This window comes from Drosophila arizonae, chromosome X (genome assembly GCF_054131065.1).
Source record: "Drosophila arizonae isolate 15081-1271.41 chromosome X, UAZ_ARI_1.0, whole genome shotgun sequence".
Taxonomy (NCBI): domain Eukaryota; kingdom Metazoa; phylum Arthropoda; class Insecta; order Diptera; family Drosophilidae; genus Drosophila; species Drosophila arizonae.
In genome coordinates this window covers 35,311,540-35,326,604 of record NC_142927.1, presented here as the reverse complement: position 1 = coordinate 35,326,604, position 15,065 = coordinate 35,311,540, and the positions used below count along the sequence as shown (strand labels likewise).

Genomic DNA, 15,065 nt, shown 5'->3' with positions numbered 1-15,065 from the left:
TTGAAATAGTCTAACGTGGCATAACTAGCTGAAAGCTAAAACGAAAACAATATTTGAATTATGCTTTATCGTTTCTTTCGTTCGTTGCTTCCTTTCTGTACAAGCATCTGCATTCCGAACTGTTCGGTATGTGAGCAATGCTCGTTTTGTTTCGTTCGTCCACGATGCTTTGGCTTACACTATTTGAACAAAACGAAACAGTATGAAACCAAGCACAACCAAGACACGGGTGTCTCGTTTAGCGTTTGAGACGTATTCGTGCAGGCCTCTAATACATATACACATTTGAGAGAGCAGAGAGCATCGAGAGAGAGAGAGAGAGAGAGCAAGGGAAACATTCAGCATAGAAGGATCTTTTGTTCAACATTTGACCATCTCGGTCGAGCGCATGAAGCGAAATGATTGGGCTTTCGTATATTTTAGTAACCCAAACCTAAAAGTGAGGAGCCGAGCGAATACGAAGTTGTCTGGGGTGTTAACGCTCGAAAAAAAGTGTGCAAAACGCTTTACACTACGTATCCGGTCTATGTGTTCTCTGGTTAGTGCTCATACACTGCTCGTCTGCCTCGGCATAAGCTTCGGCGGCGTATGCGTTTGCATATGCATTTGCGTAAGCGTTAGCCTCATCATCTACGTTATGCACTTGGGTTTCCCCAGTATTGATGTGAAATTGTAGCTGGTGTTTTCTGCCCTAGAAGATAAGGGTCTTTTCCCAGCAAATTGGTTATTATTTGGCCTATTCATATAATTCACATTCCTGGTTTTGGTAGACGAGTCGACTTCCATTGGGTTCTTATGGGATTAACGGAATTTCTAATCGACTGGTTCGATCAGTCGGGACAAGTGAAGAGCATGTTTAAGGTCGGTCGGCTCTTTGATGGCTAATAACCTTGGTAAGTCTCCGTTGAGACCTCTGATAAACGTATCTAACGCTTTGTCCCTATAAATCTTGGTAATAGCTCTTACTGTTTCTGCAGATGAGTCATGGCTGTTTATCTGATTCAATATTAGAGACAGATGATAATAAACGGCCTGGTAAAATTCGTCTATTGATCGCCCATTTTGCCTAAGAGTATAAAGTTGGTATTCCAGTGTCTTAAGATCTCTGCGATCTGCAAAATGATCAGTGAGACATTGGGATATGGCTTTCCAATTTAGTGGGGTATTATACGCTTCTAATACAGCATTGGCTTCGCCAACTACTTTACTTCTTACTACCATTAAGATACCATAGTGCTTTGGTGTCCAGCGTGACCGCGCCGGAACAAACGAGAAATACCAATTTGGTCTCAAAAATATACTATAAAATACTATTTCATATTTTACAAAATACCACTATAAATACCATAGCAAATAAATCGTCTGAAAATTCAAATTATATGTAAAAGTAATAACTGACTAATTATATATAGAAAAATAAGGGTTTTCCCATTGCAAAAAATGTTTGTTGTTTATTTCATTTAAAAAAATTAATAATATTTCAGTCCAACATAAAACTAGAACAATATGCATTCCATATTCCAATATATATTTAATTTTGTTTGCACTTCATTGTCGAATACATAACAGCACACGCCAAGACCTTTGTACACGAAACATCCGTCGATTCATCAATGATTATGGAGAACACAGGCCTTCCCGCTGCAGAAAGGCACCGTTTCATGCTAGAGATCAGTTGCTCCTTCATCACAGGTGCCAGTACATTGTACGTAAGCGAAGCTGTTTTGGTGCGTTTGCAGTAAAACCCTTGCGCAATGGCATTATCGGGAAACGCATGCTTGATCACATCGCTAATATGGTCCATTGCTCTCATTGATATGTTGTGTTCAGCAATCGCTGCAGCAAACATAATTTCTTTAAAAAACGATTGAATCTGAAAAAAGAATAGTTATTACTTACATATAATTAAAAAGCATATAAAGAACTCACCTTTGATTTTCCTCAGAAGTATTTCATATTATCTTTGGTTTTGTGTAGCCGCGTGCTGCTTAAGTGACGCCAGCCTACTCAAAAAGTCAGTCTGGCACGCTTTGCAGTGCGCATCCATATTATTTGCCCTCCTGCCCAGCCATTTTGCATTTTCCGGCATAGTCTCCTACTCAACTCTATATTTTTGCTTATTGCTCATGTTTTCTATTTATTTGTTTTAAAATTAAGCAAGTCTTAAGCATTAAGCATTCGATTCATTAAGTCTTAAAGTGTGACCAAGCCGAAAATACCATATAATACCATAAAATCTAAGAAAAATGCTACTAAATACCTATATACCATTGAAATACTTTTGAGCAAAATTAGAGCTGATAAAATACCAAAAAGTATTTAAAATACCATATTCGGTCACCCTGTTGGTGTTCCCTGTACAGTAGAGTATGCCTCAAATATCCTGTCTACACTTTTGCGCCATGAAGTGAATTCTGCTCTATTCCCGGAAAAGTATTTTAAAACTCTTACAACGTCTGGTAACTTGTCTAACTCGTTGATTCGTCCCATATGTTCTGGGAGAATCGTCTGATCTTGCTCGACTGAAACGGTTGTACCTGGGTTAAGTAACTCGTCACCTTTCTCAGACAATATCTTCCTAAGGTATCTCTCTATCGTACTCTCAATAGGTTCGGTCAAGTAAGTTGGTTTTGCGGCACCTGTACTGGTGGATGGGAGTGTATTTTCTGGTGGTGGCATGTTTATTTTAGAGAATGCGGTCGTTAGTTCGAATTTTTTTGTCGAATCGGAAATGATGGTGGTTTGTTTTCAGAAAATGTTCTTGGAATTTTGATTTATGTTAGTAAATTCCTACGCGATCAAGGCAGTGATCTTCCTGACTATTATTGTATGGCTTCACGGGCCATACGCTATACCGGGCAACTAGACGTCGCTCAGTAGTACAATTTTAGAGTTTTTTTAAATACTAAGTGTTAAAGTTCAATATTTCTTGTTTATTTCTTCTTTTTCTTAATTTCTAGGTGAATTGTTTAATGTTTGTTGTTTATTTCTTGTTTTTAAATCTTATTCACTATGCTTACAATATAATTTTTAGCATCGTTGACTCCCGCGATGATGGTCCGGATTGCTCTCTTTCCTCAGATTTCAGTATTAGTGGTGTGTCTGTTACAAAAGATCCCGCGACGCACACTGATTACGCGGTACCCTACGAGCGGACACTTATAGGGTGGCAACAATGTTTTTGACCCACGACCGTACCTCGTTTACGTAGTTAGAGTCACTCTTTCACAAACACGGTGCAGCTGCGGATTAGGCACTATTACGGATCGTTCGAATGCTCCCGTTAGCTACGGATTAGGTACTAACGTTTCGATAGCTGCGGATTAGGCACTAAGGATTTTCGTCGCGTTCACTAGCAGCTATGTATATTTCGTTATAGGTGCTCTCGCGAACAATAGTTAGTACTATGTTTTTCGACGCGTAAACTTTCTAAGATAACGATCGCGAGTCCCTGCTCGGGCGCCAATTAAATATTCGAAAGCGGTTTTTGGTTTAAAAAACATGTATTCACTTTCGGAGTTGGATTAGAACTAACTTAAGAATAATTATACAAGTACTATTTATATGAAAGCTGCCTCTGCTGCTATTGGCGTCGCTGCCGCCGTGGTCACTGCTGTTGCTGCTGATAGGTGTCTTGTGACACGATGGCTCTCACGGTGGTGCTGATCGGTGCGCTGACTCGGCGCTCGTGGCGGAAATGCACACGTTGACCAGAATGTGATTTGGCCAAGTGCATTGATCTTATTATTATTGCTGACGATAGGCTCCCACGGTTGCGGTTGCGTTGTATTTTGCTGACAAAGCGCACTTGTCAAAAGTGCATGCACTGGAGCCGTGATATAATTGGGCCGGTGCAATGCCCTTTTTTAGGGCATTATATACTGTGTGGCGTCTGCCACGCCTCCTTCTGCTTATTGCTTACATTTCAACAAACCATTTATACCCTGAATTTCCATTTTCAATGGGTTTAGGGTATAATAAAAACCAGTGTTTAAAAACTGCTAACAGTTTTCGCAGTTCTGTTATTGCTTGAACTGTTGCTGCGAGCATTTTCGACAGTCGCAGTCGCAGCGAAAGCAAAAACATTTCTTGATCAGCAGCGCAGCGCTTCGGGAATCGACAGCTTCGGCAGTTTTGAGAATACTAGAACTGTTGTTGCGTGAACTGGCGACAGTCGCAGCAAAAACTGTGAAAGCTGTCTGCTGTGCTGTTCGGCAGTCGACAGTTTTTGCTCTAGCTGCGACTGCGACTGTCGCCAGTGAACGCAGTTCGAAGCGCTGCGCTGCTGATCAAGAATTGTTTTTTGCTTTTGCTGCGACTGCGACTGTCGAAAATGCTCGCAGCAACAGTTCAAGCTATAACAGAACTGCGAAAACTATTGGCTGCAGAAGCACAGCACAGACAAAATTTTACGACTGTTACTGCTGTGACTGTCAGCATTTCAAACACTGATAAAAACGTATTCTTATTATTTTTGTTTTTTTAAGACGGATTATAAATTTATTGTGGGAAAAAAGTTTTCAAACAATTTTAAAAAAAATCGAAAAATATTGATATATCGACTTTTTCAAATTGCATTTCAAATATCATTTTGATATTTTTTCAAAACTTAAAATATCATCGATACGATATTATAACAATTTTCGACAACCCCATTTGAAATATAAAAAGCCGCGCTTGTATGCTTTAATTGCAATGGTTTATTCGTGACTAAAAATTAGATGTGGTACCTAGATATGGTACACGCATTTGTCGATGCATCGTATCGCATTGTAACAAATGATTAACAATAACACTAACACCCGTATTCGCTCGGGTAATGAAAGATAGCACGACGAAATCAGTGCGCTGCAAGCACGCAGTGTGTCCTACACTCTCTCACACTTTCTCTCTCTCTCTCTATGGTCTCTCAAATTATCAAGCTCAGCAGCGCACAAAAATTGAAATTGAAAATTGAGTGAAGAGTATACCGAAATTAACGGGAAGGGTACGAAAATGTTGATGCCCATAAAGAATATGATTTCGCGACGGACATGCACACACACACTTGCAGTCCCTTACTACATATTTAACGCACACAGCGGTATTCTTGCTGCCTGTGTCTATGTGTTATTTTGTTAGTGACAAATACAAATTTGTCTTCTTGATATACGATGTTATAAGATTCTAGTATGATACAAATAATGAACAAAAAATATATAATTATTTTTATTAAGTAAATAATTAAAATCATATATTTTCTGCCAAATGAGGATAATATGCATCATGTAATGAATATTAAATACTTTTAGTTGTAAATATTTACAACACAAGATTAACATTTCATGGACTATTATGAAATTATAATTTGTTAGCCATTTTCTTCCTGAAGTATTATTATTCTGTTTTGTCATCATCAATCATAAGTCCTTCAATATTGTGCTTTTTGCATTTTTTAGTTTGTCAAGACGTTTAAGTAAATGATTGTTAGCAGTTTCTGCTTCCTCCAATCGTTCCAAAATCTCTCGGTGCTGCAAATAGAAATAACAGATCATAAATTAGTATACATTTCGTGTTAAACATAAGTGAGTCTCACAAAGTTTCGTATTTAAATATCCTCTACACACATACACATACATACACACACACACACATGTGTAAGTGTCAATACGAGGAGAGGCAAGTGACAAGTACCAAGTAACATTCGGAAAACCACAACGCATCATAAGCGATAGAGGCGTCGCATTCACATCAAAACAATTTAAGGATAAATCACATCGAGATAACTACAGGCGTGGTAGGAGGAAATGATCAAATAGAACGAGTTAATCGAGTCTCGCTAAGAAGTCAGCAGCAGAGAAGGCTAAATGGTATAAATATACATCACAGGTGGAGCGGTGTATAAATTCCAATATATATTAACGAAGTTTACACCATTTGAAGTCATTTTTGGAATAAAAATTAAAAAGGAGACAGACCCCGAATTAAGAAAAATCTTAGACGGAGAAATACTAGTATCACTACAATTTGATCGAGCCCGTATAAGAGCAGAGGCATGACAGCAAATTCAAGAAGCACAAACCAAATATAACCACAATTTGACAAAAATCGAAAGGGACCACACAGCTAACAGTTGGGAGACCTAGTAGCCATTAGAGTCACAAATATCTTGGTCCATACGAAATTACCAAAGTAAAAGGAAATGCTAGGTATGAAGTAAAGAAGTCTGCGTATTTTTCAGACCCAAATATGACGTCCACCAGTGAAGACAACATGAAGCTTTGGCGTTATTTAGACTTCAACGAAAGAAAAGATACAGAGGAATCATCGGAGATAGATGATGATCAGGATGACCCAATGTAAAGTGACATGAGTAGCGTGGTCGAGCGGTGTGGCAACCCCATTAAAAGACGAAGTCACTTTTGAGAACACATTGAAAGAAGAAAGACGTACACGCTGTTGATTAGAAATCAAGTAGTCACAGTATGCTAAAGATGTTTAATTTGTTAATTTCAATTACAAATACTCAATCTAAGTAAGAAGGCTCCAGTCGAGACTGCTCGACTGGGAGATACCCTAAACCCTCTAATCTGATATTCTACTCATTTGCACTTTTTTTATGCACACATGCATAAGCACGCACGGTGCTCTGCGCAGTTAGCAACGACAGCGCTTAAGCTGCACTGCGGTGTGGGCAATAGCATGAGAATTTATTAGTTGTAGTAGGACTATCTTTATGAAACGTTCAGAGCGTGATTTATATAGTTAGAATGTATGTACATTCCACAAGCCGGTAGTACATGAAATACGTTTTTTTAATTGGGGGCGAAGGGGACGTGGTATCCAAAATCTGTAAATTACAAAATGTTTGTATTTATTATATTTACGTACAAAATTAATTTGAAGTCTCCAGGTCTAAAAGTGTTCAAATTAGGCTGAAAAAACCAAAAAAATTTTTTATTATTCTCGATAAAAAAAGTTATCGAATGAGTTATTGGAAAAAATATTATAAACATGTACTGCGTATGGTATGCACGAGTATGCATGCCAATTTCAGGGCTATAGCTCTAATATCTTATGAGATCATCGCAGACCCCAACTATCTATCTATCTATCTCTCTATGGGCTCTCAAATCATCAAGCTCAGCAGTGTGAAGGGTATACCTAGTGCCATTATTATCGAAGTAAATTTGATTTATAGTTAAAGTAAGTAATAAAGCAATTATTCTATGCACTTTATTGAAACATGTGCCTTTAAAAGAATGCCACCAAGCCGCAGCAGTGTTTGGCAGTATTTCACCAGAAGTGCAAAATTTGCTTCAAAATTTTTAAATCATCAGGAAACACCTAAAACATGGATAAACATATAAAGAGCCACCCTGAAAGAAACTGGAAAAAAAACAATCAACTTTTACAAGAGATCTTGATCTAATAAGTTCATCAAGTCATAAAACTGAGCCGCAGCCATTTGTAAAAGCTTATACACCACTTGATACTGAAAATGAAAGCGATGTGGAAAGTATATATGACTCACCTAAAATATCAAGACAACTGTCCATTATACAATCAATGGAACGCAAATTTTCGTATTCTGATGGCGGAAAATTCAGTTGATGATTTCAATGAATTAATAAGCAAAGTCCGAGACATTGTAAAATTCTTCAAGAGCATTGTAATTGCCAGCGATGCGTTACGAGAAAGGCAAGCTTGCTCTCAACCTCTTAGACTGATTTTGGATGCAAAGACACGGTGGAATTCCATTCCATAGCGCCTATGATTTATCAAGTTTTATTGTTGAATGTTAAAGCATCGCCCACACTCTCAACTGATGAAATTCAAAAAATGAAAACACTGATAAGTATTTTGAGACCACTAGAAAATGTTACCAAAGAGCTGTCGGGCGAACAATACGTGACAATAAGTAAAATAATACCGATGGTGAATACCCTGAAGAACCAGATTAATAATGTACATGTGGATGTAGATGCGGACGACGGTGATATGACAGTTATACATGCCGTAAGGAATGAAATAATTAAACGATTGGAACGCCGATTCGGGTCCATCGAAGAAAACCACCTAATTGCGATAGCTTGTTTACTGGATCCAAGATTCAAAAATATCCCTTTTAAAGATAAAGTAGCTTGTACGAAAGCAATTAATTTACTAAGAAAATTTATATTATCCAGTCCTAATTCTCTCTCCAGTGAGAATGAGAGCTATACTTCCATAGACTCAGCAAACAATCTTTGGAGTGATTATAAGAAGTGGACGCACGCAGGGAAGCAGACCAAAAAAACAAGATTTACAATGAAGGATGACAAAGTAGGTCGCTACCTGTCTATCCACGTTTTACCACTTTCTATCGACGCTTTCAAATAATGGGGTGATATGAAAGTAGTATATCCCAAACTATACAACCTTGTATTATGTCCACTTTATCAAATGTTCATTGTACTCAGTAACATACATATATACAGATACAAAGAATGTCACAAATACATTGTTACAATTAAACTGCAATATTCATAAATAACTCGCACTCACAACATAAGAGGTAACATGATCACTCTCAAGTGCATGTGCCTTAACAGAGCGCGAGTACTAACTCCGCTGAGTCGGCATACTTTACATGCGCGACTGTTTCGTAAACAAGTGGACACATTACCCCCTCTCCGTCTGCGACTCTCGCCAGACCCTTAAGCTAACACATAAACACTTAGCATATATGTATATGTACGAAGCCGCTCCGCTGCTGGCGTAACCGGCAGCGCAGCTATGCGGCTCTAATCATAAGAATATAATGAATAAAGAACATTCGTCAGTAAAGTCAAAAGAGGCACTGACGTGCCATCGTATTAATTTTTTTCCTCATCAACATGGCGACCGTGACCAGTCCTTTTAAAGACTAACCTGATCAACAAAGCTACTTAACGACACAACAAATGCAAAGGAAACCAACAAACCGACAAATTCACAGCCAGCAACAATATGCAAAAACTTTCTGTGTTTCGTTGAAATTGGAGAAATTGGAGCTAAGGCAAAACTAACCACAACGGGAACAACAACGTCCACCGGAAGCGAAGCAGCAGCAGGCAATAGCATCAGGAAAAACTGTGGCTGAATACTGAGTGAGTAGAGGCTCTGAGCAATGCCTAAAACTAAAAATAAATAAGTAAGAAAGTTCTAGTCGAGACTGCTCGACTACGAGATCCCCTGAACCCTTGGAGCAATAGATATTTCAATAATTTTTCGTGTCTTTCAGCTTACACAAGAAACTCGCACACACACACGCACGTACGCACACACAGGCATACATACACACACACGCATACAGACACACATACACACACACATACTCACACACAAACGCATACACACAAACACATACACCACGCATAAACACGCATGGGCTGCAGTGTGCGCTTACTATGAGAACTTAATTGTTTAATAACTTTTTTTATGGACGTACGATCTTGATTATGATTATAACATATATGCATGTAATTGCCAAAGCACAAGTCTCTAGTATTTGAAATACGCTTTTTACAAAAGTGAGGGTGAGGGGGTGAATTTAGAGGTGGGGGGTAAATTTTAACAAAAACCGAAATTGTATAAATTGCATATAAGCATACATTAAAAATTTGGAGACTCTAGCAATAAAGGAAGAAGATATAATTTTATAACTGGGTTTCGACACTGACCAGAGAACACATAGACTAGACATGTAGAACAAATTTTTCTACAGCAGAAAATGTTAAATTGGTCGACCACTTTACTTCGTATTTGCTCGGCTCGGTCGCTGGAGGTTCGAGCAGTGAAAATATTGCACGACAAAGTCAGTGCGCTGCAAGCGCTCAAACGAAATGGTCCCATTCTTATACGAAGCACATCTATGCGCTTTTGTCCTACTCTCTCTCTCTCTATCTCTCTCTCTATTTCTCTCTATGGTCGCTCAAATCACCGAACTCAGCAGCGCACAAAAATTGAAATTTGTTGGCGACGATCCAAGCTCTTTCCTTTTGAACGAAGGGTATACCTAAATCATAAAAGCGTTTGTAAGGCTCATGCAAACAAAATGTAGCGTTTCGATGTATATTCGTGGGAAGGGTATGAAAGCGTTGATACGCATAAAGAATATGATTTCGCGACGGGCAAGCACACACACACTTGCAGTCTCTGGAAACATGTGTGAGCATTTGTGGCCTGTGTGCGTAACTCTTGCTGCCTGAGCAAATTGTAATGCCCAAAATTTACCGTTGATTGGCCTTTGAGGGAGCACATACATGGGATGCACATGGGATGAGCACATAGATGGGATAATAATTGTCTGGCGATTCAGTAGTTTGTCAATTTTGTATTGTTTGAATTGTAGAGTGACTGTCAAATGAGCTTTTATGACTGAAAGCCCCACGAAACATTAGCCAGGAGATCACTGCGTTGATCGCATAGGAAAATTATAATACAAAAAAATATATAAATGAACTATGTATACCAAAATTAAGAAAAACCAAGTCGAGAAAAAAAAAACAAGTAAATGACAAACCCAAAACTTGATTATGAATTGGAAAAAAAAGAAAACAAAATTAATATATAAGAAATACATTTTAACAAGAATTATTATATTATCGTTTCATACTTCTATGCGAAGTAACAGTATCAGAAAATTCGAAGAAATAGAATCTGAGGAATTTGTCGAATTAAGAATACCACCCAAAATGGGACTCATAGACACAAAGACAGTGGATTCCACTGCAAACGTAATTAACAAAATTGAGACAAATAATATTGATTCTAAAATAACAAATATATTGCTGTTTATAACCGTCATAATTATGAGCGCATATGTAATTTATAAAGCATACTTGCAAATGTTTTACAAAGAGGCTCTTAAGCCAAGCTAATGATCTAGACAAGATCTAAAGAAATGCACAGAAGGTCTAAACAAGAATACATTAAAAAAAAAAAAGAAACTTTTATATAATCGGTTCTAGTAATAAAAGCTCAAACTCAAAACACAAATATTTTTCTAACATATAAGAAATAACTAAAATGTCAAACGCAATTATTAGAGACATATGTCAGCAAGTCCTCAACAGAGAGCCAGAATTCCTAGTGAGATCACTAAATGTGCTTCAACAGCACAAAGAATGTATAACCGTATATGAATTCTCAGGAGAGTATATGGAAACGTTCGGTGGTGTTACAGGTCCATTATATGGTCTGACCCAAATCGAGCAAGGTCTTCTCTTAACGACAACCGTTCCTTATTTACAGGCTAAAATAGTAATTGAATAAAGCCCCATTCTAGGACAATCCGAAAAAGTTATGGTGCGATTGCATCGCTAATAAGCTATTTAATCCTAAGAATGGAATGGGAACAATTCAGCCTCAATATACGTGAAATAAAAGAAAAATTTAGCAAGTCCTATATATTTGTGTAACACAGAATAAGACAATACAAAAAGAAACGTTAAATAAGCATGCGAAAATTCTCGTTGATTCATTCAACGACGCACGAACGTTAGTAAATGACAATAGAGAAATAATTGGCAAATCAAATTGGAAAAAGATTTCAAAACTATTGATCAAACTATAGTTTCGAACCTTATAAACGTAAAAGAAAAATATAAGCTAGATATATTCATACCAACCGTCTTGAATACACCTCTAGCTATATTCACTTGCAAAGAACAATCATCGACCACCATAGAATCAGTTGATGAAAATTCCGATTCTAAATCCGAAACTCAGATAAAAGAAAATGATCTAAACGATCTAACAATACCAGCCCTATTTACATTAACGGAACCCGATAATGAACTAGAAGAAGATTCAGACATAGACTCTGATACAAGTATAGTAGATACAAAAATAAGCATCATGACAGATATAAACGGTCAAAGAGCCTACATAAAGGACATTTCAAATGCCATTCCGGAATTCAACGGACAAAGAATACATCTTCGAAGATTCATAAGAGCTTTGAAGTTAGTAGATCTTACTAAAGGCACATTTGAAGATATAGCTGTTGAAGTAATAAAATCAAAAATTATTGGCTCAACACTATATAAAGTCCAAGATGAAACATCTATAAAGGCAATAATAAAGAAACTTCAAGATACTATAGTTGGTGAAACATCCGACGTAGTAAAGGCCAAACTATCAAAAACTATACAAAAAGGAAAAACTGCCGAAAAATTCACGACCGAAATAGACACTTTACGAAGGCTTCTTGAGGCTTCGTATATTGATGAAGGTTTACCAGCAGAACATGCTGATAAATTCAGACCAAGGAAGCCATTGACGCAATGATTAAAAATTGCGTACAAGGTCTTGAGGCTGGAAGCTTCAAAACAATGAATGATGCCATAGCCAAATATGTACAATGTAGTACAGAAATGACCGGAAATCCCAACACGGTGTTCTACACCCAAAGGGGTCGAGGTAATTTCAATAACAGATGTAGTGGTGGAGGCAATGGCCGCGGTTATTATAATAATTATAATGATCGCTACAACTACCAAAATAAAAACAATCAAAATAACAACTATAGAGGAAACAATAGAGGGAATTACAATAATAGAAGTAATAGAGGAAACAATAGAGGAAATAACCAGCAGAACAGCGGTTATAACCGAAACAATAATAATAACAATGTTTGGGTGGCCCAACATTGTTAGGAAACTACCAACAACCTTTAGAAAATCAGCAGTAAAGATATCAGAAATTCACACTATCAATCTCAGCCAAAATATATATGTAAAATTCACAAACGTTAGTACAGGAAACGAATTAGTCTTTTTAGTCGACACCGGCGCAGACATCTCAATATTAAAAGAAAATTCGAATGTTTATCAAAACATACAAACAAACAAAATAATTAACATACAAGGAATAAGTAAAGAAGTTACTAAATCCAAAGGATTTACTTCTATAGAAATACAAACCTCAAAATATATAATTCCACATGATTTTCACATCGTGAACACAAACTGCGCTATTCCATGTGATGGAATACTAGGAATCGATTTTATAAAGAAATATAACTGTCTATTGGATTTCAATCCTACTGAATTTTAATAATAATTAGACCAAACAATTTAAAATATCCTATTTATGTTCAAATAACATACAGTTCTGGCAACAACTCCATAATTCTGCCAGCCAGATCTCAAGTAGTCAGAAACATTAAAATAAACTCAGAAGAAGAAAGTATACTTATTCCAAATCAAGAAATTCAACATGGGGTTTACATAGCAAATACCATAGTAAATTCTCAAAACGCATTCTTAAGAATGCTCAATACAACTAACAAAGACCAATTCATTAGCATAAATAGTTTAAAATATGAACCACTTTCAAACTACGAAGTAGTTACAACAACTCCAGAAAAGAGAAAAAATTGTACTAAGTCAGCTATCAAAAAATTTTCTGCCATTATTCCATAAAAAGCTAACGTCACTGTGCGTACAATATAGCGATGTGCTCGGCTTAGAAACCGAACTAATGACCACAAAAAATTTCTATAAACAAAAACTAAGATTGTAAGATGATGAAGCGATATATATAAAAAATTATAGAAATCGTCATAGCCAAAAAGAAGAAATGAAGATGAAGCGATATATATAAAAAATTATAGAAATCCTCATAGCCAAAAAGAAGAAATTCAGAAACAAGTCCAAAAACTAATTGACGACAAAATAGTCGAACCGTCCGTATCCCCCTATAATAGCCCTTTGTTATTAGTGCCCAAGAAAACACTTCCGAATTCAGAAAAGAATAAATGGCGATTAGTAATTGACTATCGTCAGATTAATAAAAAATTGTTGTCCGATAAATTTCCACTCCCTAGAATTGATGATATTTTAGATCAACTAGGTAGAGCGAAATTCTTTTCATGCCTAGATTTAATGTCAGGCTTTCAACAAATAGAACTCGAAGAAAGATCAAGAGATATTACTTCAATTTCAACAACCAACGGTTCATATCGCTTCACGCGGTTACCATTCGGTTTAAAAATAGCGCCAAATTCGTTTCAGAGAATGATGACTATAGCAATCTCTGGACTTGAACCCTCTCAAGCATTCCTTTATATAGATGACTTAATAGTCATTGCTCCGAAAACATATGCTCAAAAACTTAACTAATGTTTTTGAGAAATGTAGGCAGCACAACCTAAAGTTACATAGAAAAACGTTCATTTTTTATGCATGAAGTCACTTTCTTAGGACATAAATGCACAGATAAAGGAATCTTACCCGACTACAAAAAATACGACGTCATTCAAAATTACCCAGTCCCACATGATGCGCACAGCGCTAGAAGATTTATAGCTTTTTGAAATTACTACAGACGATTCATTAAGAACTTCGCCGACTATTCTCGTCACATAACAAAGCTATGCAAAAAAGATGTCAAATGGACGGCAGATTGCCAAAACGCCTTCGAACATCTAAAATCGGCATTAATAAATCCAACACTTCTCCAATACCCAGACTTCAGCAAAGAATTTTGCATTATAACGGATGCCAGTAAGCAAGCTTGTGGAGCAGTCCTGACCCAAAACAAAGATGGACTTCAACTCCCGGTAGCATACGCAGCAAGATCTTTTACTAAAGGAGAAAGTAATAAAAGCACAACAGAACAGGAACTAACAGCTATACATTGGGCAATAACGTACTTCAGGCCATACATTTATGGTAGACAAAACAGATCACAGGGCACTCACATATCTATTTTCAATGACAAATCCGAGCTCCAAACTCACCAGAATAAGACTTGAACTAGAGGAATATAATTTTACTGTAGAATTTCAAAAAGGGAAAGACAACTACGTAGCCGATGCGCTATCTAGAATAACCATAACAGACTTAAAAAATATACAAACAATAAAATTCTGAAACTTACTACCAGAAATCAAAGTAAACAGTTAAATTCCTGCGCAGGAAAAGAAAAACAAAAGGAGGTCTTGCAAAAGCAGACTCCAAATGCTTCTAAGCCCAACGTATACGAAGTCATTGTAAATGACGAGATACGAAAAGTAGTGACCTTGCGAATAACAAATTCTCTATGTTTATTAAAAC

General features: G+C 36.9%; 1 protein-coding gene and 1 long non-coding RNA gene across 13 annotated transcripts in view; both read right to left on the bottom strand.

Moving 5' to 3' along the window:
• Nucleotides 1–1,423: 1,423 nt before the first annotated feature.
• LOC149268270 (uncharacterized) lies at nt 1,424–4,018 on the bottom strand. Its single transcript, XR_016271150.1, has 2 exons — nt 1,930–4,018; nt 1,424–1,873 (listed from the first exon to the last, which is right to left on the bottom strand). It is a non-coding gene; the product is annotated as an uncharacterized LOC149268270 (long non-coding RNA).
• A 1,163-nt stretch (nt 4,019–5,181) lies between these two features.
• LOC108620656 (leucine-rich repeat flightless-interacting protein 2) overlaps nt 5,182–15,065 on the bottom strand; it is a 110,997-nt gene continuing 101,113 nt past the window's right edge. For 9 of the 12 annotated variants that reach the window (XM_089474780.1, XM_089474778.1, XM_089474779.1 and 6 more), the window contains 2 exons: nt 6,871–6,914; nt 5,182–5,510 (listed from right to left, as the gene is read on the bottom strand). In XM_089474780.1, the coding sequence (XP_089330906.1) occupies nt 5,435–5,510; nt 6,871–6,914 (120 nt within the window). In that variant the 3' untranslated portion in view covers nt 5,182–5,434. Of the gene's footprint in view, nt 5,511–6,870; nt 6,915–15,065 lie in introns of those variants that run through there. The other 3 variants (XM_089474783.1, XM_089474782.1, XM_089474784.1) reach the window with 2 other exon arrangements.